At 35.5% G+C, this 26,539-nt stretch overlaps 1 protein-coding gene and 1 non-coding gene across 2 annotated transcripts; one reads left to right on the top strand and one right to left on the bottom strand.

Moving 5' to 3' along the window:
• Window positions 1-5,880: 5,880 nt before the first annotated feature.
• On the top strand, window positions 5,881-5,987 carry LOC136225262 (small nucleolar RNA R71). Its single transcript, XR_010686986.1, has one exon. It is a non-coding gene; the product is annotated as a small nucleolar RNA R71 (small nucleolar RNA).
• A 13,850-nt stretch (window positions 5,988-19,837) lies between these two features.
• On the bottom strand, window positions 19,838-22,668 carry LOC136224655 (putative disease resistance protein At4g10780). Its single transcript, XM_066013049.1, has one exon. The coding sequence runs from the start codon at window positions 22,286-22,288 to the stop codon at window positions 20,024-20,026; it is 2,265 nt and encodes a 754-aa protein (XP_065869121.1). The 5' UTR covers window positions 22,289-22,668; the 3' UTR covers window positions 19,838-20,023.
• Between the last annotated feature and the right edge of the window lie 3,871 nt (window positions 22,669-26,539).

The raw sequence follows: 26,539 nt of genomic DNA, 5'->3' as shown, positions 1-26,539 counted from the left end.
ATAATAATATAAAATAATTTCGTTTAAAAAATGTGTATATCTATAATATATATCTTTAAAAATGTGAGAACAACATTTCAATAATAGTATTATTGAAACAACTCAAACATGTAAAAACAACAGTGTTCATAAGAAAATTCACCAAAAATTAAAAACAATATCATTAAAATCTTAAACCATATCATAGAAATTAATAAACACCAGTCAAACCTAATGCGGGCATCTAATCGACTAAATGTGTGGAGACGAGTAGTCAGAGAAGTCGAGGCAAGGGGAGCAACACGCCTAAGGAAGAGATGACAAACCGTGTGAAAAACAAGGCTCACACGGTATGTGACTTTACTTAACCATCAAACTCTTACCTTTTTCAATTTTTTCTTAATTACAAGGCATCATACAGGACACCTCAACCACAAAAGAGAAAGCTTCATTGATGGGGAAAGTGAAGGCATCATGCGGGGAACTTCTAGATGTTTTTGAAAATGACTATCATTTCTGACTTTCCAAATGCAGAGATCATAAGCGCCTTTCGCTTACAAGATAGCTTGAACATACGGAAAAACATCATCTAGAAGAGGCCAAAATTCTATCCAGGGAGAATTACAAAACTGGATCAATTTGGAGGCCTATTTATATATTTAAACCAATTACACACCATATTACATATCTAGACTATTTATTTGTGACTTTTCTAAAATACCCAAATCGTTTCATCTTCCCCTCTTTGTTTCTTTCTTATTGTGCAAACCGAAGCATCATTTCGTCTTCCTCTTTCTTCTTCTTCTCTTGGTTTCTTTCTTCTTGTGCGAATCGAAGACATCGTTTCATCTTCCTGTTTCTTCTTCCCCTCTTGGTTTCTTTCTTCTTGTGTGAACTCGAAGGCACCATTTTCTTTGCAGTTTATCATATTGTTTATTGTCGATTTCAATGGCAAAAGGCGGAAATAAGGTAAGTATCTACTGTATTTCTATGATTTCAATGTTTTTAGGGTTTTATATTTTCGTGTTATCTGTTTGTGTGAATTTGGTTTATGGTTTAGTTCTGCTTTTTCATTTTTTAGCTATATTTTGTGAAATAGAACTTAGAGATAATTCAAAATCATAGTATGAAGGCCCTTTTTTTTCTCCAATAAAACGATTTCGTAGAATGAGTTTGCTCCGCAGTTTGGCAAAACTGCAAAGTAAACTCATGTGCTGAAGTAGTATTTTTTTTCCCAGAAAACGACTTTGCAGAATGAGTTTGCTTCACAGTTTGCGAAAATTGCTAAGCAAACTCATGTACTAAAGTTGTATTTTCTCCATAAAATGACTTCACAGAATGAGTTTGCTTCACAGTTTCGCAAACTGCAAAGAAAAACTCATATTTGCCAAGTTGTATTTACCTTCGCAGACTTCACAGTTTTGCTTACTGGGAAGCGTTTCTTTCATTATTTTCCTAAAATGACTAAATTTTTGGGAAGGCTAAATACAAAAGCATCAAATTCAAGTATCCATTTAGTTTGAATACAAAGGCATCAATCACAGTGAGAGGTGATTGAGATGTGATGAAGAAAGTGAATACCAAATTAACTTGAGAGCAAATGTTTACTTTTTGAGTTTAGGGTAGTACACGGGTGCCCATGCTGTTGCTGGAAGGAATACCCCTGGTACATTCACTAATCAGCTTCAAACTTCCTTCAATGAGCCTCGACTACTTACTGGTCCAAGAACTGATCACTAGAGAAGTATTTAGGTTAGGGTTTGGGGTTTAGGGTTTAGTTGTATTCCAAACGACAGTGATGCGACTCTTGTTGAATTATTGTTGCAATATTGTTGTAAATTTTGATAATATTTTGTTTTGATGTCGTTTGGTTATACAGATTTGCTATTGTTTTGGTTATACATGTTGTTTACTTGTATATATTTTAGGCAAATAACAAAAGATAACATATTCTTAAAAATGTGCCAAGAAAAATAATATTATTGAAACAATTCAAACAAGTAAAAAATAGTGTCTATAAATAATATAAAGGTTAATTACAAAAAACTACCCTGTGGTTTCGCCGATTTGCGATGTGGTACATGTGGTATTTTTTGTTACAAACAGGTACTCGTGGTTGACACCGTTACCAAAATCGCGAAAACGACAGATTTTCCGTCAGGGGCGATGACGTGGCCGAGGGTATTTGCGTCATTAAGAAAAATTGAAAATATAAAAGGGCATAAATCGAAATTAAAAACCCCATTAAACACATGTCCTTTGATATTCTAACTCCTCTTCATCTTCTCTACAAAACCAGCTAACATTACGAACTCCAGCCCTAGTACGAACATGAATGACAACAAATTATTGAAGTAAATTACTATACGCGAGTAGTAGAGCATCAAGTGAGAGGCTTTACACCGTAATTTCGTGTTAAAGGGCATGGTTCTTACCTCGTTCCTGCATCGCAAGTAGGGAAGTTGAGGGGTCTTGATTGAGTTGACGTGCCAGACAAGGTAAATTCTTCCTTCTATAACTTATCGTTCTTGCTTTTATTGTTTGATTTAGGGTTTTCGTCTGTGTTGGATGATACTGTTATCGTATTTTTTTAGTTGTTGAGCAGTTTTTTTTTGTTCTTTCCATTCCCTTTTAGTTGATTGCATGTCGTTGATGCAAGTTGTGATTTCTGTTTTTGTATGCTTAGTACGATTACTGAATGTGTGCGGGTTGTATGACTGGGGGTACGTTACCCATGCGTTTCCTCCAGTACAAAAGGCCCCTCACACTGCCGAACTGTTGTTTTAATCACTTTTAGCTTAGCAACCGTAGAAATTTGATTCGAAGGTTCACGATGAATGATCTGGTTGTTCATTTCTGGCTAAACAAAATTAAGTTTCTATCTATCTTCTTAGAGTTGGGGCTGCTGAAATTACTTTTGAGAATGAGTTGTCACAGGGTAACCACTCCATCATCTTCGGTTCAAGGGTAGTCAGTAAAGTGTCTTGTTTGGAAATAATCCGGAAATGTCAAGAGACCGAGGGCTATGTGATTTAATTCTTTCTAAAATGTCCGTCCTTCTTGCTTGAGGACAATCAAGATCTAAGTGTGGGGAGGTTGATATTTCCATATTTCATAGGTGTTTATTTACATTTCAGCCACTATTTTTAGCCATTTTCAACTATGTTTGTTTATTGTTTTCGTGTTTTAAGTCAATTTCGTGTTCCCCTTATCTTATGGCGTGATTAGCGTTTTTTTTCAGGACTTTTTGGAATTCCTCGGAGCTTTAGGAAGCAATCAAGCATCAGCCGAGAGAACGAGGAGCTGAAACGGACCCGGCCGCATGCTGTCTCGCCGAGATAACTTCTGTCTCGCCGAGACAGCCTCTGTCTCACTGAGACAACTTCTGTCTCGCCGAGACAGAGCACGAACCAGCAACGCAAACCCGGCTCTTTTTGCTAAATTGCCCCTATGAAGACTTGGAAATATCAATTTTCACTCCTGTAATTTACCTTTTTGCCCTTGCAGCTCTTGTTGGGACTATAAAAGGGAATTAGGTTTTTATCTTTAGCACTCTCTCTTTCTTTTTTTGCAAAAACATCTTTTTGAGCAGCCATTGTTATAGAAAACCACATTTTTGGAAGCTAGTTTTGTGGCTCATTTTATAACAATTGATAACTTTCAATCGAAGATTCAGCGACGATCACTAGAGTGACAGTCTAGTTCTCTTCTCCTTTGTACTCTTCTATTGATTTTCAATATAATTATGGATTTCGTTTTTATCATTGTGATTGTGTTAAATTGTATATCCATGAGCTAATCTCCATCCAATCTGTGATGGAGGTGAATTTGGTGTGAATGATTATATTTAGGTTTGGAGTTAAGGCCTGATTTGATTGTCAATTGTAAACTGATTGTCTGTACTTAATGTCCTGATCCGAGAGGAAATGGAATTCTAGATAGATTTGAGACCGAGAGGAGAGAATCTATTCTGAACCCGTACAGTCAGACCTCGCTAGGACACTAGGAGTGCGGTTATTACTCGGGCTACGACTTAGGGTTCAACCAAATAGAACTTTATAATGCTTTACATGTTGGAGAACATATAGCCTAACCAAGCTATTGTTTGAACATATATGAATAGAGGTTTTAGAATACTGATCACATTCATACCTTTTCTAGAATGGTTGCCGTTACAATTCGACATGATTTAATAACTCTTAATTCTCAACCTAAATATATGATTTAGCCAAAGGATCCGAAACCCCAGATTTCTCATCCATAATCCCATCATCTGTTATCCTTAGTACTAATTTTCAGTTCTTTATAATTAATTGCGTATTCAGTTTAATGCCAAATCCGTCCAAATTTTGTTTGTCTTGACACTTTGACGTTTGATTAGACTTAGTGGCTCTGCATTCCTGTCTCTCTGTGGGTTCGACCTGTGCTTGCACACTTTATTACTTGTTGCGATAGGTTTATGATTGACCTTAATTTTGCTATATACCCAAAGAGCATCAACGACCCAAAATTATCGGGACTCGATCATCCTCCTCCATATCAAGAACAATAAAATCAGCCGGAAAGATGAATTTATCCACTTTAACCAACACATCTTCTACAAACCCTTTGGGGTATGCAAGAGAACGGTCGGCTAATTGTAAGGAAACCTTAGTGGGTTTCGGCTCTTCTAAACCCAATTTTCGAAAGATACTTAATGGCATGAGATTTATGCTTGCTCCAAGATCACATAGAGCTCTTTCGAAATACATACCACCGATAGTACACGGGATAGAGAAACTTCCCGGGTCCTTCAATTTGGGTGGTAGTTTATTGAGTAGGATAGCCGAACATCCTTCCGTTAATTTCAATGTTTCATTATCCTCCAATTTTCTCTTTTTGGAAAGTATATCTTTTAAAAATTTAGCATACATGGGCATATTTTCCAAGGCTTCCGGAAACGGAATATTTATATGTAATTTCTTGAAAATGTCGAGAAATTTGGAGAATTGCTTTTCTTGTTTCTCCTTGTTCAACCTTTGGGGAAATGGAATTTTTGTTTTGTAAGGTTGAACAAGTGGATCCGCAAAAAGCTTTGGAGGAGATGAATCTTGAGGTTTAGAAGTACTTACCTCATCCGTGGTATCTTTTACCTGTTTGCTCGGAGCCGATTGTAACTCTTTGTTGTTTCTCAATGTGATGGCTTTCACATGCTCCCTTGGGTTTGTTTCCGTGTTGCTTGGAAGGGATCCCATAGGACGTTCGGATATGGCTTTTGCTAATTGGCTTATGCTCGTTTCAAGCCCTTTTGTAAATGTCTCTTGATTTCTCTTCCACTCCTCCATACCTGCAAGACGAGATTCCATTTTTGCAAGAATTGTTACAATAGCCGAAGCTTCATCACCAACATTTCTCTTTTCATTAGGATTAAATCCGGGTGGAGGTCTTTGCGGATTTTGCACATTTTGATTATTAGTCCATGAGAAATTAGGGTGATTTCTCCAACCATTATTGTATGTGTTGGAATAAGGATTAGATTGCTTAAAATTTCCCACAAAGTTTGCACTAGCGGTATCCCCAAGGAATGGGTTTGCCGCTTGACAATCCTCACTCTTATGTCCATTTAAACCACATAAATCACACAAATTATTTTGGTTCAAATTAGCCATTAATAGATCCAATTTTTTATTTAACTCATCAATGCCGGATCTTGATGACGAATCAACCAAATATGTTCCCGCTCTTGTTTCCAGGTTTTTCTCCGCTTGCCAATGAGAGCACCTTTCCGCCAATTCTTGGATTAAATCATAAGCCTCCGTTTGGGTCTTCTTAAGGATGTTTCCACCTGCGGCGGAATCAATTGTGGCACAGTTAGCGGAAGATAAACCATTATAGAAAATACTAACCTGTTGCCACTTCTCAAATCCATGATGTGGGCATTTCTTCAATAGTCGATGGAATCGCTCCCACGCATCATATAATGTCTTTCTCTCGGTTTGGCGAAAAGAACTTATCTCGTTTTTGTACATCGCCATTTTAGATGGAGGGAAGTACTTAGCTAAGAATTTCTTAACTAACTCATCCCATGTCCCAATGGATCCGGCCTCGAGAGAATCCAACCAGTCAGCTGCATCATCCCTTAAAGAAAAAGAAAACAATTTTAGTTTAATAGCTTCTGGTGGTACCCCATTTTGCTTAAGCATAGAACAATGTTTAACAAATTTATTTAAATGGGAGTTTGGATCTTCTCTCGGATCTCCGCCAAATTGACCGGAGTTTTGTATAAGTTGGATCATTGCCGGCTTGATCTCGAAGTTGTTTGCTCCAATGGTAGGTTCCACGATACTTGAATTCATGTCCAAACGGTTCGGAGTGAGTAGATCCATGATGGAACGTTCCTCTTGCGCCATGTTTGCTCTTCGATTAGCCAAGTTCCTGTGAAAAGTACGCTCAATTTCAGGATCGGGCAATAATAAAGGCCAACTTAAACTTCTTGTGTTCATAAAAACAACAAAAATAAAAGAAAATAAAACGTCTAAATTAATAGAAGCTCGACTAGATTAATATTATAATTCTACTATCCCCGACAACGGCGCCAAAAACTTGATGAACGTTTTACGTATACGTGCATGTGAAGGCAAGTGTACCTTAGTCGTGTATCAAGTAATAAAATGAAAGTAGAGTATCGTTCCCACGAGGATGGTGATTATAAGTACTAATCTCTTTGCTTACTATCTATTATTTAAACAACCGAAATGTAGAGTTTGTTGGACAACCAAGCTAAGACTTAAGCAAGAAATGAAATAAAAATTACACAAATTAAGTGAGAGATTACTTATAATAAAAGAAACTAAGGCTTCTAGCTTCACTTAACCTCTTTGCTTGGTAATAACACGTAACCTCTTTTAAGTTGTTTTATCCTTTTTAAGATGGCGATTTTTCTTATTAACTAATAGTTCTCGAGATCGGTTCTAAACTCTCGACTAATTACTTTCCCTTGGTCCGGCTCAAGTAATTAATCAAGAGAAGCATTAAGTTTTCTTATTTCCAAACCTTCGATTTATTACTTTCCCTTGGTCCGGCTTAAGTAATAAATCTAAGATTTGTAACAAGATTAAATCTAAACCTTTTTAACCTACTTTACCTTAGTCCGGCTAAAGTGATTACTTAAGATTCAAGAAAAACCGCTCAAGTAATTAGTTCTAAACTTTCGATTAATTACTTTTCTTTGGTCCGGCTCAAGTAATTAATCCAAAGAAGCATTAAGTTTTCTTATTTCCAAACCTTCGATTTATTACTTTCCCTTGGTCCGGCTCAAGTAATAAATTAAAGATTTGTAATAAGATTTATGAAAAACCTTGGAAAACCAATAAGTCACACTAAATGATCATTAGGTCCAACTTATGAATTTCGATTAATCAATTTAATCACGGTCAATATAAATGATTAATTATATCCAAGTAGAGAGTTGGCCCATCTCCTACAAGTATTAAGAATCATAAGTTAGTTCTCCAAAAGGATAAAGATAACTTAAATAGGTTAAACGTAATTACCATATAATTAAGGTTAAGATCCACTTTTAGCCTTAGTTAAGAGGGGTTTAGCCCATCATTAGATTAAAACACATTTTAGAAAGATAGATAATAGAGTTCATATTAATAAAAGAGATTAAAGTTTAGAAGAAACCGTAGTGACGATTACCGAACGAACTTCTTTGGTAACTTGAAACTTACTTTTATTAGATGAACTTTTGCACAAACAAAACTCTAACAACAACAAGAACAACACAAACAACTGATTCTTAAGGATAAGAATCAACAAAATAACATTATAGAGGGAAGAATTAAGCCTAAGCTTGGTGTGTCTTCAAATGGCACCCAAAGCCTCCTTTTATAGTAAAATGGTACACAAAATTCCAAAGAACAAGTCATCCTTATGGCCTCCCACTCCTTATCATCTGAATTTAGCATTTAAGAGAGCATGGGGGAAGATTTTAATAATTTAGGAGTTGAAATGTCAAAGGAATCTTAGGCTTCAACATATTCATCAACTTTGGTTAATTTTCTGGGCCTGATTCACTTCGAATTTGGAGATGATTATTATTAGACATTTGTTCATCTTTATCTTAGCTTTCCAACGCATTTTGAATCGCCTCAATCCGAGTCCGTATGAGGGAGAAAAGTTGAAAATACGAAAATGTGTCAAATCTGTCCTAGTGTGAACAATTAGACTCTTATCTTGCAGCACCTATCCGCGACGAAGTGCACGCTGGGTGTCACTAAAGATCCTCTTTTCTTGTCCTTTTTACTCCCGAGTTTCTGCCTTAAGCCCCGACTTGGTTATTTGTACCGAAAACCTTGCGAAAGTGCCTAGAAAACACACAAAGTGGCTTAGATACATAAAATGAAGAAAAAAATACAAAAACCATCATTAAAATTTATTAAAATGGTATAAAATAACTAGTAATTAAATACTAAAAATGCTATAAATTACGACGATAACATGTAGGTATTTATTTTAAGCGAGTGGGCTTCTTTTTGGTTTTGCTAGAATTCGAAGCATTCGCGATGTTGAGTGCCTAGTTTTTGTTAACGTGATTTTTCTATCTCTAGATAACTCAACATACATTGATCACTCAGCATGTACATCTACTCAGCATAAGGTGATTACTCAATATTTGTATCTATTCAGCATGGCATTTGCACAAACATTCAACTTTCCACTCAACATGTCAATCACGCAACATTCAATTTTTCATATAGATTTATTTAGAGTGGATTTGACATACCGATGGCTTCCCTTAGTGTATTGAATTGTTCTCATGCCAAGGGCTTAGTGAAGATATCTTCATTTGTTGGCACATAGGTCAGCTTGATCTCATCTTTTAGTACGTGATCTCTGATGAAGTGATGTCTTATGCTAACATGCTTCATCCTGCTGTGTTGGACTGGATTCTTAGATAAATCAATGGCACTCTTGTTGTCACATTTGATCTCTATCGTCTTTGTTTTAACTCCATAATCCTCAAGCTGTTGCTTTATCCATAGGACTTGTGCAACACAGCTTCCAGCAGCCACGTACTCAGCTTCGGTTGTAGACAGGGCTACGGATGATTGCTTCTTGCTGAACCAAGATACTAGACAGCTTCTGAGGAAATGACATCCTCCCGAAGTACTTTTTCGTTCTAGCTTATCTCGTCCATAGTCAGCATCAGTGTATCCGATGAGTGTGAAGTCATTTGAAGTTGGATACCATAGACCTGCATCAACTGAGCTCTGCAAGTATCTAAAGATTCTTTTTACAGCAATTAAGTGAGATTCCCTTGGGTCAGCTTGATATCTTGCACAATAACATACTGAGTACTGTATATCAGGTCTACTAGCTATGAGATAAAGTAAGGAACCTATCATACCTCGATAGAGTTTACTATCAATTGACTTACTCTTCTCATCTTTGCATAGGACAATATCAGTACCCATGGGGGTTGATATTGGTTTGCAATCTACCATGCTGAATTTCTTTAACATTTCCTTGGTGTACTTAGACTGACTTATAAAGATGCCATTCTTACCTTGCTTGATTTGAAGTCCAAGGAAGAAGTTGAGTTCACCCATCATGGACATTTCAAACTCAGTTTGCATCTGTTGGCTAAATTCTTTGCACAAAGATTCGTCAGTAGCACCAAATATTATATCATCTACATATATCTGTGCAAGTAGGGTATGTTTACCCTTTTTCTTAATAAACAAGGTTGTGTCAGCTTTTCCCCTGACATAGTTCCTGGTCAGCAGGAAATTGGTCAACCTCTCATACCTCTTGGAGCTTGCTTTAGGCCGTACAAGGCTTTTTTGAGTTTATAAACGTGGTTTGGAAACTTTGAATCTTCAAACCCAGGAGGTTGGTTAACATATACCTCTTCGTTTATAAAGCCATTAAGAAATGCACTTTTTACATCCATTTGGTATAGTTTAAAATTCATGAAACTAGCATAGACACACAATATACGTATAGCTTCTAGCCTAGCAACAGGTGCAAATGTTTCTCCATAGTCTATACCCTCTTGCTGACTATAGCCTTGGGCTACAAGTCGAGCTTTGTTTCTAATCACATTTCCATGCTCATCTAGCTTATTTTTAAAGACCTACTTGGTTCCTATGGGCTTTTGATTCCTAGGTCTAGGTTCTAGATCCCATACCTCATTTCTGGTGAATTGGTCAAGTTCTTCTTGCATGGCATTTATCCAATATTCATCTTGCTCAGCATCAGCAAAATTCTTTGGCTCAAGCATTGAGACGAAGGCAACATTGCTAAGGTATTTTCTAAGCTGATATCTGGTCATCAACTTGTTGTTGGCGGCATCAAGAATGGCATGTTCAGTGTGTCCTCTTGGGATCTTTATTTCCTTTGGCAATGTTGAGTCGCTTGGAAGAGGTGTTTCTACAATCTCTACAGAAATAGATTGGTCAGCAAATGATATTTCAGTTTCTTGCTTACCTTGGGTCAGCCCTTGTATAGATGACACATAGGCTTCTGGTTGATCAGCGGAAGCTGAGCTTGGTTCATCTTCTTCGAGCTGAGCTGACTTACCTGTAGGGTCAGTTTCATCGAACTCAACATGTACAGATTCTTCTACAACTTGAGTTCTTTTATTAAATACTCTATATGCTTTACTGTTTGTTGAGTACCCTAAAAAGATCGCTTCATCAGCTTTAGCATCAAATTTAGCAAGGTTGTCTTTTGTATTGAGTATAAAGCATTTACACCCAAAGGCACGGAAGTATCCAATATTGGGCTTTCGTCCTTTCCAAAGCTCATATGGAGTTTTCTTAAGTATAGGTCTAACTAGAGCCATATTCAGTATGTAACATGCCGTGTGAACAGCTTCACCCCAGAAGTACTTTGGAAGCCTATTTTCACTCAACATTGTCCTAGCTATTTCGACAATAGTTCTATTTTTCCTTTCAACAACCCCATTTTGTTGAGGTGTTCTAAGAGCGGAGAAATTATGGTCAATACCACTGGTTTCACAAAATTCATCAAACTGTTGGTTTTTGAACTCTCCACCATTGTCGCTTCTAATGTGAGCTACTCTTAGGTCTTTGTCATTTTCAAGCTTTTTAATCAATGTGGTAAACATCTCAAAAGTTTCATCCTTGCTACTCAGCAAGATGATCCAAGTGTACCGAGAGAAATCATCTACAATAACCAAGGAAATTTTCTTTCCTCCCAAGCTGAGTGGCTGGATAGGTCCGAAAAGATCCAAGTGTAGTAATTCCAATGGTCTTTTGGTTGAGACAATATTTTTGCTATGAAATGACTTTTTAGTTTGTTTTCCTTGCTGACAAGCTTTACACAATTGATCTTTTTCAAACTTTAATTTGGATAATCCCTCAACTAATTGTTTTCTAGCTAATTTGGCAAGAAGGTCCATGCTGACATGCCCAAGTCTTCTATGCCATAGCCAGGAGTTGTCCTCTTTAGACACTAAGCATATGTTTTTAGAAAACTGTTTTTCTAAGTTCAACATGTATACATTTTCTACACGAGGGGCAGTTAAAATCAATTCATTTGTATTTCTCTCGAGTATTTGACACTTAGTATCATCAAATACAACCTTTCTGCCGCTCTTGCAAAGCTGAGCTACACTCAGCAGATTGTATTTGAGACCTTTAACTAAGGAGACAGACTCAATGGTTGGGTTACCTCCGATAGTACCTGAGCCGACTATCTTACCCTTCTTGTTGTCTCCAAAGCTTACGCTTCCACCTCGTTTAAGCTCTAGTGTGATGAACTGAGTTTCATCACCTGTCATGTGTCTTGAACATGCGCTGTCTATATACCAAAGTTTTGATTTCTCCACGCATGTCAAACTGACCTGCATTTTAAACTATTTGTTTTTAGGTACCTAATTCTTTTTTGGTCCTTTCTTGTTAGTGTAGACAGGTGCAAAGTCATATTTTAACTTGTGACGACATACATTTGTAGTATGGCCACTTTTACCACAAAAGCCACACATAGTTACCCTTTGAGAGTGATGATGAGTGTGGTCAGCATTGTTGTGCTGAGCATGCCAGCATACCTTGGTAGTATGACCTTTCTTACCACAGAAGTCACATTGGACAGTCTGTTTGTTATGCCAGCACACAGCTTTTGTGTGTCATTTCTTCCCACAACAGCTACATTGAGTAAACTGTTTATGCTGACCAGTACCTGAGTACTCAGCATGGGGTTTATTCTTAGTTGAACCTTTTATTTGGTTCAGTAAAGTTATGACATCCTTTCTAAGTTTCTTTGACTCAGTTTGAACCTCTGTGACAAACTTATGTAAGATTTGCATGTTGGTATGTAAATCTGAGTTGTCCTGGAGGAGATATCGGAGGTCACTCAACTTGACCTCTTCAATCTCGTCACATCGCCTGCTGAGTGCCTTAATATTTTTGTTACACTTCTTAGTTAGTGTATATAAGTCGCTCAGGGCATTTACCATTTCGTTCTTAAGCAAAAGTAAGGGTGTTACCTCATTGTTGTTTTCCTCATGCTCAGAATCTCCAGAAAGGTCAGCTTGCTCAGACTGAGATTGGTCAGCTCCATCATCTGCCATGAAGCATATATTGGCTGTTTCATTTTGCTCAGCTTCAGATGACGTTGCCTCATCACTGTCACTCCATATGGCTACCATAGCCTTTTTACTTCCCTTCTTCTCTTTCTTGAGGTTGGGACAACTTGACTTGATGTGCCCAGTTTGATGACACTCAAAACATGTGACAGACTTCGAGCTGTCCTTTTTGTACTTGTCACTTGACTCAGCTTTGTACTTGTCATTTCTTCTAAATGACCTTTTACCGTTTTTATCATTTCTCTTGAACAGCTTCTTCATCTTTCTGGTGAACATGGCCATTTCCTCATCATCAGTTGACTCAGCTTCAGTCGAGTCAGCTTTCATGACGAGTGACTTTTGTTTCTTATCTTCTGACTTTTCTTTCTCTTTAGCTTCAAAGTTTTTCATAGAGATTTCATGGGTCAGCAGGGATCCGATCAGCTCATCATATTTGTAGGTAGTCAAGTCTTGAGCTTCTTTTACAGCTGTTTTCTTTGCTTGCCAGCTCTTAGGCAGACTTCTCAGGATTTTCTTCTTATGTTCCTCTTCAGTGAAGTTCTTTCCAAGCCTTTTGAGCTCGTTTATAATGTTTGTGAATCTTGCGTTCATTTCTGAGATGTCTTCATTCTCATTCATCTCAAACAGCTCGTAGAGTCTCATATGCTAATTGACTTTAGACTCCTTAACTTTGCTTGTGCCTTCATAAGTTACTTCAAGCTTCTTCCAAATCTCCTGTGCTGACTCACAACCTGAAATCTTATTGTATTCTGCAGCATCTAAAGCACAGTGAAGCATATTGATAGCCGAAGCATTATTTTGTAATTTTCTGAGGTCATCCTCTGTCCACTCAGCCTCACTTTTAACAATTTTCTCATTGTTAACAGTTTTGTATGGCACATGTGGACCTTGAACAATTGCAAGCCATACACTCATGTTTGTGGCTTGTATAAAGTTCTTCATCCTATTCTTCCAGAATGTATAATTTGACCCAAAGAATAGGGGAGGTCTAGTGATTGATAATCCCTCAGGGAGTATCTGTGTTGTTTGGTTTCCTGGAAGGAACCGAGTGCTATTCTCACCCATTTTTAGGGATCAGCTCAAGATTGTTAGATCTTTGAGTAGAGAGCTTAGGCTCTAATACCACTTGTTGGTCCCTAGTAATTAGTTCCAAGGGGGGGTTAGGAACTAATGTAACTTTTTCGCTTTTAATTATGCTGACCAAATGTTGTTTTAAGAGTTTGATAACTCAGCGTGTTGGTCAGCACGGGTGAATGATTAGTCAGACAGTTTTAGTACTTATGCTGACTAAGCCTGCTTGACTTGAGAGTTAGGAATTGACACTTGAAGAGTCAGCTTCCAACTCAGCACTCAATATTTACTCAGTTTCAGTTTTGACAATTTATAAGCTGAGTAAATTTTTACAAGCAACACATGCACATATATATTTATATATTGAGAGAAAAGGTTTAGAAGTTACTCAGCACGACTTATCCTGGTTCGGCCTCTCTGCCTACGTCCAGTCTCCAGTTCCTCTTGGGATTTTCAATCCAATACTGAGCTCTTTCAAGGTAGAGCACAAACCTTTTACAGGCAGTGAGTATGCAAGAGTACATCCTCTATTCGTCTACTCAGCTCCTACTAAGTACTACAACCCAACACTTAGATTTTCTACCACTGAATACTTACAACCAAGTACTCAGCTTAACACTCTCAATATACCTATTGATTACACACTTGTTCTTTTTCAACTAAAGAACACCTTAGATGATTTCAAAACAATCAATCTAACATTTACACAGAGAATAGAAAAGTTGGTGTAAGATCTTCTTGTTTTTGAGTGCTTTCAAGATTTTCTCTCTTGTATTTTTCTGTTGATGCTTAGGCAAATGATCCAAGAGCTATCATTGTCCTTTTATAGAAGAATTTCTGATCCTGGATCATTTTGAATTGGTTTAGCCGTTAAGTCCAAAACGGCTCTTTTAGCAGACAGCTTCTGGTCAGCTTCAGTCTGTTCCGTCATTCCCTTTCTCTGTTTTCTTCAGGTGTCAGGTTTTGTCTTCTTGCATCAGACTTGTCTTTTTGTGCCAGTTGTCTTTTACCAATAATCCTTTTGACCCATGTTTCTTGGAATTAGTCTTCTTTGTATTTTCGAGACTTCAATTATTGGTGCAGAAGATTGGCAGACTTTGTCTTTTAGTAAACGGATCCTTCATGCTGTCCTGACTGTCACTCAGCTTCATTCGTTCTCTTCGAATGTTCAATTTTCATACTGAGTTTCTTCTTAGTCAGCTCCGTTCTGTTTGTATAATCCTGAAGGAGTCTTTTGATTTAGTCAGCTTCGTTCTGGCAACATTGAAAGAAGCTTCTGGTGATGAGTTCTACTTTACTCAGCTTCTATCTTTTCATGCTGAGTTCCGTTCCACTCAGCTTTTGGCTTATGCTGATTTCTGACCTGTCTTACTTGATATGTATATTTTTGCACTCAATATTGAACAAACACATTAGTACAATTAAATCAAAGCATTTAAATTTAATTGCTTCTTAATCATGGATGATTTTGTCAAATCAAAATCTTGTGGAAAGGTGTTTCAACACTTACCACTAAGTCAATTGTTTTTCTTATATATTATGTCGCGCGCTGCTTAATATACTATTGTCCTTGTATCTTCTATTGTTTAATATTTGACGCATACACTTATTAATATCGATTAAATGTGCATAATAATGAATTATTAATAGACAAAAAAAATATGCATAATAATGAATTATTAATAGAAAAATAAATCCAAGAACATGCTCCAATTTCTTATTTATTTAATTCCACTATATTTTTGTAATTTATGTTTTAAAATGTTAAGGACGATGTTCTAAATATTGTTACATACGTTCTAAAGTTTATAATTTATGTTATAAAAGTTAAGTATAATGTTTTAAAAAAATCAGTAAATATATGGACTATTTTTGCATTTGTTCTATAATATAATTTATAACTCATATTCTAAATAACAAACGTATGTTCTAAAAAACACAACGTTCTAAAGTTTATAGTTTGTGTTCTAAAAATTAAATATAATATTCTAAAAGAATCAGTAGATATCTGGATCATTTTTGCATTTGTTGTATAATATAATTTATAACTCATGTTCGAAAAAATATAACGCATGTTCTAAAAACATAACGTATGTTCTAAAAAATATGTCGTTTGTTCTAAACTTCATAGTTCGTGTTTTAAAAGTTAAAATATATGTTGTAACGTATGTTTTAAAAAATATATTTTCTTATATAAATAAAATATTAATATGAAATTTTATTAAAATATATAATATATTTTTATTTAAAAAATATTATATGGACCATTTTTGCATTTGTTCTATAATATAATTTATAACTCATATTCTAAAAAACATAACGTATGTTCTAAAAAACATAACGTATGTTCTAAAGTTTATAGTTTGTGTTCTAAAAATTAAGTATAATGTTTTAAAAAAATCAATAGATATCTGAATCATTTTTGCATTTGTTCTATAATATAATTATAACTCATGTTCTAAAAAATATGTCATATGTTCTTTTTTTTTGGTAGAAATATGTCATATGTTCTAAACTTCATAGTTCGTGTTTTAAAAGTTAAAATATATGTTCTAACGTATGTTTTAAAAAATATATTTTCTTATATAAATAAAATATTAATATGAAATTTTATTAAAATATATAATATATTTTTATTTAAAAAATATAGTATTGGATTTTTTTTAGCATCAGATGCACTTAATAATATATAAATAAGAATTGTATAATGAACAAACTAAAGCAAACATAATTTTATTTAAAATATATAGTATTAGATTTTTTTTTAGCATCTGAGGCACTTAATAATCTATAAATAAAAGAATTGTATAATGAACAAACTAAAGCAAGTGTATTTTTATTTAAAAAATATAGTATTGGATTTTTTTTAACATCAGAGGCAGTTAATAATATAAAAATAAATGAATTATATAATAAACAAACTAAAGGAAGTTGCCTAGCGGTAGATGGCGCATGCTTCACTCCTCCTATGATGGTGAAAAACAAGGTAAGCATAGCCTCTACTCTATATACATACATTATACATGTATAATGGTTTACAAAAGTTTGTATTATATTACAAAATGTATGTTATAACTATTTGTTTTTTTTAAAGTAATTACTGTTTAGTTTTACTTATAATTTTATTTGTTAGAATTATAATTAATTTTTATTTTTAATTTTTTAATATATATATTAGTTGGACGGGTTGGGCTCGGTTTGGAAATTTATTTTTTTAATCCAACCCAGTCCGGCCCGAGCCCGATGTGAATATAATGCGGGCTGGACTGGGCTTGGACAATGTAACTATATGGCAAACCCACTTAGGTCCGGCCTGAGTCCGGCCCGGTCCAGCCCATGAACATGTCTAGTTTGGAGTCTTTTTCAAAAGATAATTGAAATTCATTTTGTTTTAATAATTATTGAACTTTTCTTTTTCTTTCAATAAAGTAATTTCGGCTATTTGAAACAGAAAAAAGCCAACAATGACATGACAATCATGTTGAAAATGACCAATCACTTTTATGTATGACATGTGTAAACGAAGTAATGATAGAATATGAATTGTTGTTTAAATATGATTCATTTTAGTGTTTCCTATTCATATTATTTCTAGTTAGATATAAATACTTATCTATATAGTTGTAGAGAACAGATCCAATGTGACAATTTTTTTATAGTGAGACAATTCTTATGGTGTGATAAGGACCAATTTTGTAATTAAGTAGGAGAATATGATAAATTTGTAAATAAAATGAAAGATAAAATTGTTTATTTTTTTTCTTTAAAATATATTTTTTCGACTTTTCCAACCTCGTTTTTCAAAAAAATTTATACCGTTGGACTCGTCTTAATTAGACGGTCATTTTAAGATCCTAGAAGCTCGAGTAAAAAAATTTCCGGTGAACGGAATTCGACGATCTGTTTTTCTGTGAGAAAAAAAATTCAGAAAATGTAAAACATTATTCTGAGAACTTTTCAATGTGAGATTCCTTACGGTTTAGTCCCAAATCAACGGAATCCGGCGATTAGATGAACGTTTTCCGGTGAGAAACCCAAAAGTGTCCAGAAAATTCTCAAAAAATTCCAAAAAATGTAAAACATTATTCAGGGAAACTTTAATTCTTGAGTCGAAGTAGGATTTCTTACGGTTTAGTCCCAATAAAACTTTTTCCTTAATTTTATCTATTTTACATGCTTCAACAATTTATTGGGTCAAAACCGTAAGGAATCTCGTTTTGAGCCAAGAATTAAAGTTTCTTAAAATGATGTTTTATATATTTTAAATTTTTTTGATAATTTTCTGGGCACTTTTTGGTCATACCTTTCAGCACTATGTGTTGGAATATTTTGTTGGAACAATATAACAATTCTGTTAGAACAATATAAGTATTCTATTGGAACAATAAATAAAATTAAATTGATTTTTTTTTTTTGCAATAAACTTCATGAAACAAAACTTAAAAACTAATCTTAAAAATCAATCTAGTGCAATTTACACGTCTCAAAGTTATATCATAATTAAAATATTACTAGTATTTAATATACAAAATTACTAGCCAAATTGTTTTATATTACGGCTATCGCTTCTGGCGTTTCAACGGCTCCATAGCAAAGTCTTTGTATCTAGACGGAAGCACATGGATCCTCTCTCTCTTTGATCTCATCATTGGTAACACTTCCTCTTTAAGATGGTTGAAGTTAGGGTAGTTGGAAAGTTCTCCACATTGGATTATGAACCTTGCTAAAAATGACAAGCCATCTTTCCTAGAAAATAAGGAGAAGTGAGGTACTTTGGATAAGGGTTCTCTATATCATTCTCATGAGGGCACGACTTGTGGAACTAAGGGCGGCCAACTTGACGGAGGTCAGACCGATACAGCTCTTGGACAGCTTCTCTCATTACCTCCATAGTGAATGGTGGAATCGGTTGAGGGATGGCATTCTGCTGGTGAATATAAGACACATAAAGAAAACCAGTGTTCCTCCCATTTCCTCTATAGTTGCCTCACATTTCCCTAGTGATATGGTGGCCTCCTGCCTCCTCATGATATGAAGTTGTGTGGGAGGTAGGATTAATGTTCCAAAATATTGAGTAACATATGACTTACTATAATTTTCTCAGTCTGCCGAATTATTGGCCTTCTGCAAGACAACCTCTTCCTTCAAGAGCGGAATCTGATACTTCTCAACGGCAGACACACCACGCCCTTCATTGAACTCTAGGGAGCCTTGAGGACCATCATTTCCTCCACTCTTGATTACCACTGGCTCTAACAGCTTCTTCTGAAGCATTTTATCCATCTTCTAATCCATGTTGCTCTTTAGAGCTTCCACATTTCTTTCAATGGACTGAAACGTCTTTCCAAGAATGGTGAATTTTGGATCTTTAACGAAATCCATGATTGTCCTCTAGGCTAATATTATTTTCCCCTTCAATTCGTTCTACCATAGGTGGAATATTGCCTGTTTCCATGATATTTTCTTCTACACCTTCACATCATGTCTTAAATAACTGCTCCACCAGGTGGTCTCCATGATTTCCATGACGGAGACTTTGACATTTTCTAACTTCCCTATTTTTAAATTGGCTTATAGAATACACGTTGAAATATTAAAGGACCTCTTGTTCCCCTTAGATTTACCTCATGTTTCCCCTGGGGTTCACTCTAGGAAAATCTACTTACCGTAATTTTGGCCAATTAATGTAATTAAAATAAAAATAATAATTATGGTGCAAAGAACACACAATATCAAAATTGTATGTTTAACTAAATTAAAGTTTATTTAATATTTTCCTTTTGAATAGTGGATTTTGTTTATAATACTAGTACATATTAATGCTCCATTTGACACTTAAATCCTGCAATTGGTTTTCCATTTCTGATCATCACCTTAAATCAGTAAGCCAACGAAAGCCTTTGTTCCTTTTCTTAGCAAGCTAAGCTAGGAGCATTGTCAATATAATCTCTAAGGTTGAGGAGGCAACAGAGTATAAAACCAACATTAATTGTTTTATACTCTAACAACAACTTCTGGTTGTTTTATTCCAAAACATGGCAATCTGTACCAACAAAAAGTGTTCCAAGTAGAATCCAATCTTTGAACACCACCACTACCACTGGTGGTGACTCTAAATATAAACTGTTAGCTTTGATGAGAAGAACAGATTATATGAACTACACAGAAAACATTCACCATAAGATTAAACCATACACAAAACAGAAAACATATACATTCAAACACACATACCCTTCACCGAAATTAACTTTCCTTTCTCTTTCTTCTTTCCTTGTTCACATATTATTTTTCCACCCATTCATCAGTAAAATATTGCAGCTAATATCTTCCCATTCTATAGCTAAATTATATGAACAGCTAATAGAAAGAGCACAAACATTACAAGAGTGGTTTGAAACAAGGTAAGAAAGTAGTTTTGGCAGCTTCATCTTCCCATTCAACATTTTTCCACCACTCTTCCTCTGCTTCAATCATCACTGCATTTCCCTTGGTAATGGTAGAGTTTAGTGGGAGCTTTTTAAGCAAAGAGCAATCAATTATTTCCATTTTCTTCAGACTCTGAAAAGGCAATGCTCTCCAGTATATACTATTCAATTCTGGCAAACTGTCTAGTGATAGAATTTCAAGTTTCGTAAATGGCTTGAGATTTTCTTCAGCCTCGAAAATTTCACCCAATCGTCTACTGCTGATTATTTCTTGGACTTGTTCACAACTTTTGGCCCTCAAAATTGTGAGATTTGGAACTAAAATAACCCATGTCAACTCTTGCAAATTCAAGCATTTCTCAAAGGTTACTTCTCGCAGCCTTTCGAAACTTCTATTCCCTAGCAACTCTGAATAATTCCCATTAAACTCTTTCAAATGTTCTGCTTGATGGATCTCCAATGTCAATAGGTACTTCATAACAGCTAAAGGTGTAATATCAAGTGACTCTGAACGCCAAAAAACTTCAAGTGACAGAGATTGAGTACAGTTCAACAATGTAGGGTTGTTGGAAAGTTCATGGAGAGCAGAGGCACTTGTTATTGTGATGCTTAGCACTTTGAGATGTTTCAAAGATAGCAATGGATTTATATCCATATTTCTAAGAGAAAGAATATTACTCTCCACTTCCTCCACAGAAAATCCACAGCGAAATATCTTCAGAACTCGTAACGATCTCAAACTAGATATCAATTCCTTGGGAATCACACGTAATTGATCATCATATTCCAAGTTCAAGCACTTCAACTTTGTCAACATTTTTAATTCAATTGGCAACCATTCTATCCATGTATAAGATAAATTGAGATATTGCAATGAAACCAATCTTGAAATGTCTCGTGGTACTTCTTCTATCCCGCTATTTGATAAATCTAAAACCGTTAACTTATACATCGATGAAGAATGTGCAGGTTTGATCATAATGAAGGGGTTATGGTTGAGTAGAAAAGTAAAAAGGTTAGTTGGAACATTAACAAGAAGATCCCCAATAGAATTCCCCATAGATGAAATCCATCCTATGGTTTCTACAGCTTCATTCTTCTTACTTATAAATAATGGACCACCCTTGAGAAATCTGAACATGACTGCTATTAACAAACCACACTTTCGAATGACCTTACTATCTGTCCATTTTGGACCATCATATGGAGGGTTGACAAGTAGTTGCGATTTCCTGAACAATTGAGACTTTTTTACTCTTGATAAAGCAAAATCACGAATCATATCCAACAATTTTACACTATCATTTTCTTCTTCTAGGAAACCTGCTTCAGTTAATGTATGGATAGCATTATACCCCCAAATTAGAGGATCAACCCTAGTACCATAGATACCTAAAATGTTCTCACAAATCCAAAAATCTATTAAATCCTTCTTAAGAATAGTGAAATCCTCTGGGAACAAGCTAAAGTATGAGAGACAAGATCTAATTTTGGCATTGGGAAAACTATCAAAACAAAGCTTGAAGATGCAAGTTACCTGGTCAGAGTTGTTACTTCGTGCATCTTTTTCTATCTTCTGTAGAGCATATTCCCATTCTTCGCGTGTTTTCCTAAAAGACATGGCACGGCCAAGAGTAGAGATTAAGATGGGCAAACCATTGCATTTACTCACCAAGTTTCGAGCAATCTCCATAATTGTTAGATCAGTAAGTGTATCATCCCCAACCTTACTCCGAAACAATTCCCAAGCATCTTCCCCTGAAAGCTCCTTGAGTGTGAAGACAGTATAAGCACCCATATGTTGAGGTACCACTGAAAAACGCGTTGAATATATGAATTTACATCCTTCCACCCCGAGTGTTCTAAGATCAAGATGAAACCAAAGATCATCTAAGAACAAGACGAACTTGTTTCCGCTGATTTGTTCACGAATGAGATCGGATTTCTGATCGAAGCTTTTCCCAGTCCAATTGGAATCAAAGAGCCCTAGGCATTTGGAGATGTCATCCTGGATCTTCTGCAATGTTAATTTTGATGATACAGTGATCCATATTACAGTGTCGAAGTGTTTGGTGGTGATTAATTTGTGGTAGAGTTGTTTCATGAGAGTAGTTTTGCCAATACCTCCAGGACCCAAAATGGCAATGGATGTAGCCGATTCATCAATGAGCAAATTCCAAGCTTGATGCATCAGAGATTGCTGCCCCACCACAGTCATTTTAATAGCCGATTGTACTGAATTCAAAGGATGAATATGGAAGATAAGGACAAGTGGTACTTGAATTTACTTAGGAAAGGAGGGTAGGTTAGGGGTTTGACTGGAGTGTTGACTTGATAGAATGCTTGTGATTGTGATTGTGGTTATGGAATCATGGTTCCGCGTCACGAGGGTGGCTTTTGTCCTGCTTAATCTAACAGCACGTGATAGGTTCGAATTCTTTTGCCCTTTTCATGTCACTTGATGATTTTTTTTTTTTTAAGAAAAAAATGTAGGTAAACGTAGGTCTACCCACTTTTAAGATCTGGGTTAGATTTTACCGGAGTAGGGAATCGAACCTCAAACCTATTAAGTAGAGATTTAATGCCTTACCACTCGAACCAACCCTCATTCACTCCCTTAATGATTATTAAAACTTATGAATTTTTTAATCAAAATAATACTTCAAATGAGTATTATTTCTTGCAAATGGCGATTTAAAATATTTTAGATTTAGTGTTACTTTTCTTGTTGGTTTTGAAATCTATATTTATTAGTATCAAACTTCTATTTTTCGTCTTATATATCCCTGTTAGCTATATTTCTTTAATTTATTATTTGTTCGGTCTTAGGAAGAACGAAAAAGTTTCATCTTATCTGTAGATCTATAGATATGCGTAGTTGCAAAAATGGAAATTATTCAGATCCAAATGTCCGGAAGATCTTAAATGAAGAAGATTAGACTACAATGGTTTTTCAACGGGATTCGACTTGCGAGAATGATATGACTTATGTATTTATTGTGTTTATACCTTTTATGGTTTTTATTGCTCTTTGTTATCGTTTTTCTTCCCTTTGTGGATCTTTTAATAGCTTTAGGCTGTATGAGTATGATGTTTTATTCCTCATAGTTTTCATGATGTACTTGTATTTTTTAATCTAATGAAATAATACGTGACACTTTTAATAAAAAAAAATGTTTTTAAATATTACTAAGTTAACTATGGTGAGTCGGACTAATCTGACATCTTGGGTTACACTTCCTAACAAAAAAGTTGGATGAACTTCATCCGACTTCATGATGCAAGAAAGTCGGATAAAGTTCATCCGACTTATTTGCATTTTTTAAGATAAAAAAAATGAAAGTTAAAAGCGATGAAGTACGTTGATGTTCCTTGTATCTATTGATATTACACCTATGTATGCAAGACTATCTTTAAAAACATGAAGTGCAAGGAAGTCAGATGAAGTTCATCCAACTTCCTTGTTCAGAAACGTAACTTTAACTTAATGCTTAAATTACACAAGGTGTAAAGAAGTCGGACAAACTTCGTCCGACTTTACCCTAATTAAACCAGCACTATCCAGATAATAATGTTTAATTGAGCCATTTGCAAGGACTAATACTCATTTGGAAGTATTATTGTGAGTAAAAATTCAAAATTTAGGAAGAAACCATTAATAAGGCTATCCATCTCTTCTAATTTTGTTAGTTTAGTATTTTATATATATATATAATTTATTTTATTACTCGGATTAGAGGTTTGTTAAGGACCTTTTAGGTGGATTCTCTGTCAATCAAAATTTTCGACATAGATTAGAACTCGAGATTTCTAATTTAAACAACTTGAGATCTTTAACCACGGAAGTCAATCTTAATTAATCTTGGTTTAGTATCTTTCAATTTGATGCATGAGATTATTGATCAATTATAATTGCACAAATTATAAGTAGCCGTCAGGGCTAGGGCCATTGAATTCAAGAATCTGTATCAATTTTCTCCCATCCTTGGCCGTTTTTTAGACTTATAGGAGGCGCCTAGGTTGTGATCCTTGCAAAAAAAAAAACATTCCTTTGTTTTATTATAGTTCATTTTTTTGGTAAATTGTCATATAATTATTTGTGAATTATGTTTATTATTTTTTTAATATTTTGATTAATTATGTTCTCTATTTGTTTCTATAATATGGTTTATGACTTTAATAATATTGTTTCATAGTTTTTGGTGAATTATATTATGGGTTAATTACAAAAAACTACCATGTGGTTTCGCCGATTTGCGATGTGGTACCTGTGGTATTTTTTATTACAAACAGGTACTCGTGGTTGACACCGTTACCAAAATCGCGGAAACGGCAGATTTTCCGTCAGGGGCGATGACGTGGCCGAGGGTATTTGCGCCATTAAGTAAAATTGATGATATAAAAGACCAAAAATCGAAATTAAAATCCCCAAATTCATTCGAAACCTAATTCCCGATTCCAGCAAATCCCCAAAATCCTTAAACCTAAATCGTTAATCGCAGCTATAATTCTTCAATTTCGTTCGCAGGAAGAAAAATCGACCCTCAGAAGTTGCAGGAAAACAAGGTAATTGCCTTCGCCATCGCCATGAGCTCATCGTCTTCTTCGTCGAGCTTAAACACACGAAACACGTACTGGAATGGAGTTCACTATTTTTGCGGGCATAGAGCTCGGAGAAGAATGGCTTGGTCTTTGATTAACATGGGTCGGAGGTACATAGGTTGTTCTAGATACCCCAATGAAGATGCTTGTCATTTTTTCGACTGGATTGATCCACTTGTATGTGCTAGAGGAAGAGACGTTATGAAAGAGATGAAACTGACAATCAATAAGTTCGAGGATGAAATCGAGCAATACCATGGTCGTGAGGTTGAACTGCAAAATGAAATTAGTAAATTATCAGAGAAGAATAGGGAGTTGGAGGAGCTTAATGCTTGCAAAAATGCAGAAATCATCTACTTGCAAGGCATGTTAGACCAGTTCAAGAACACAAAATACCATTTCTCAAAGGCTTGGGGAGTAGTTGTGATCTTGTGTTTCGTTGCTTTCTTGTGGTTTAGTTTCACAAATGTTAGGGAAAAAGATGAGCTAGCCAAGATTGGCATCATGCCTTGATGTAACTGTTGATTGAATGAATGAAAATGGGTTTTTTGTGTGTTCATTGTGTGCTAATTGTCACTTGCTTTTTCGATCATTTTTTGTTTAAATTGCTAATTCAATTGTTGTTTCAATACGATAAACCAGAGATGTAATTGTCGTTTCAATATCGTTTTGAGTTAATTGTCACTCATAAGTTTGTGGTAATTGTGAAGTAGTTTATGTATTAGTTTGTGCCCTGTAATTGACACAGATGTAATGGTAAAACTGAAGAAGATCTGTAAACCACATATGTAATACAAAAAGTCAATAATATGTGTAAACCATTTTGTCATTCATGGACCTGATAAATACACAAAGATCTTGTCCAAAATACACAAAAATATGTCCAACTCTGCAGGACAAAAAAACCTATTACCCATATACATGACACAAAAACATGTCAAAATTTGACAATCACAAAAACATGTCCAAATTTGACATTCACAAAAACATGTCATAGCCTTCACAATCACAAAAACATGTTCACCATTTACATCAACCTAATATTTGTGAAACATTTACATGACACAAAATACATGTCACTTCTCATTAACTGGTGCCCCCGCACCCAATCTTGTTGCCATTCCTTCTAGGCATGATGTCCTCCTAGAACGCATAAGCCTGCTTGTACCTGCTTGTTCAGAATCATTACTTCTTGGTGGTCTAAAATGATATGTAGGCACTGATGTGGTACCATCTTGAAAATGGTTTGTCCGTCCTCTACCACGACCCCTACTTGTACCACGTCCCCTACCACTGCCTATGTTTGATGTCGGTTGACTTTGAGCAATCCTTGCTCCTGCATCTGAATTCACATGTTGATGTGGGGTTTGTTGACTAGCACTTGCACCCTGTGCCATCCTCTGTCTTCCACTCCTATCTAGACTCAACTGTAACAACCAATGCAGATAAGTTAATACACAATTTGAATTGGGAAGCATAAGAAACCATAATACAACAATTACCTGTGCTCCAGTTCTTCTAGCATTTTCTCTTCGCATCCTTCTCTGCCATGGACTCTCACCAGTTACCCCTACTTTACAACCTCTAGCATTGTGACCAATTTGGTTGCATTTACCACACTTAACAACACCTCCAGCCCTAGACACCTTAAATGGATTTCTTGGCTCATTAACCCCTCTAATTCTTCTCTTTCTTGGCCTGCCAGGTGGTTTTTGAACTATCCATGGATGGATATCAGGGTAATTGGTCCTATCCCATTCTTCATGTGATGGGACTGGCCTGAATGGATGACTGTACACTGCTATATATGTATCCTTCAAAAAATATTTGTCAACATATTTTTCTGGTTGCTCCCTATGCATGTAAA

Source organism: Euphorbia lathyris, chromosome 3 (genome assembly GCF_963576675.1).
Source record: "Euphorbia lathyris chromosome 3, ddEupLath1.1, whole genome shotgun sequence".
Taxonomy (NCBI): Eukaryota; Viridiplantae; Streptophyta; class Magnoliopsida; order Malpighiales; family Euphorbiaceae; genus Euphorbia; species Euphorbia lathyris.
Note: the sequence above shows the minus strand (reverse complement) of the source record. Positions and strands in the feature narration are given on the sequence as shown.

Excerpts from the sequence above, each read along its gene's own strand:
- LOC136224655 (XM_066013049.1), bottom strand. The coding sequence starts at position 22,288 with ATGACTGTGGTGGGGCAGCAATCTCTGATGCATCAAGCTTGGAATTTG.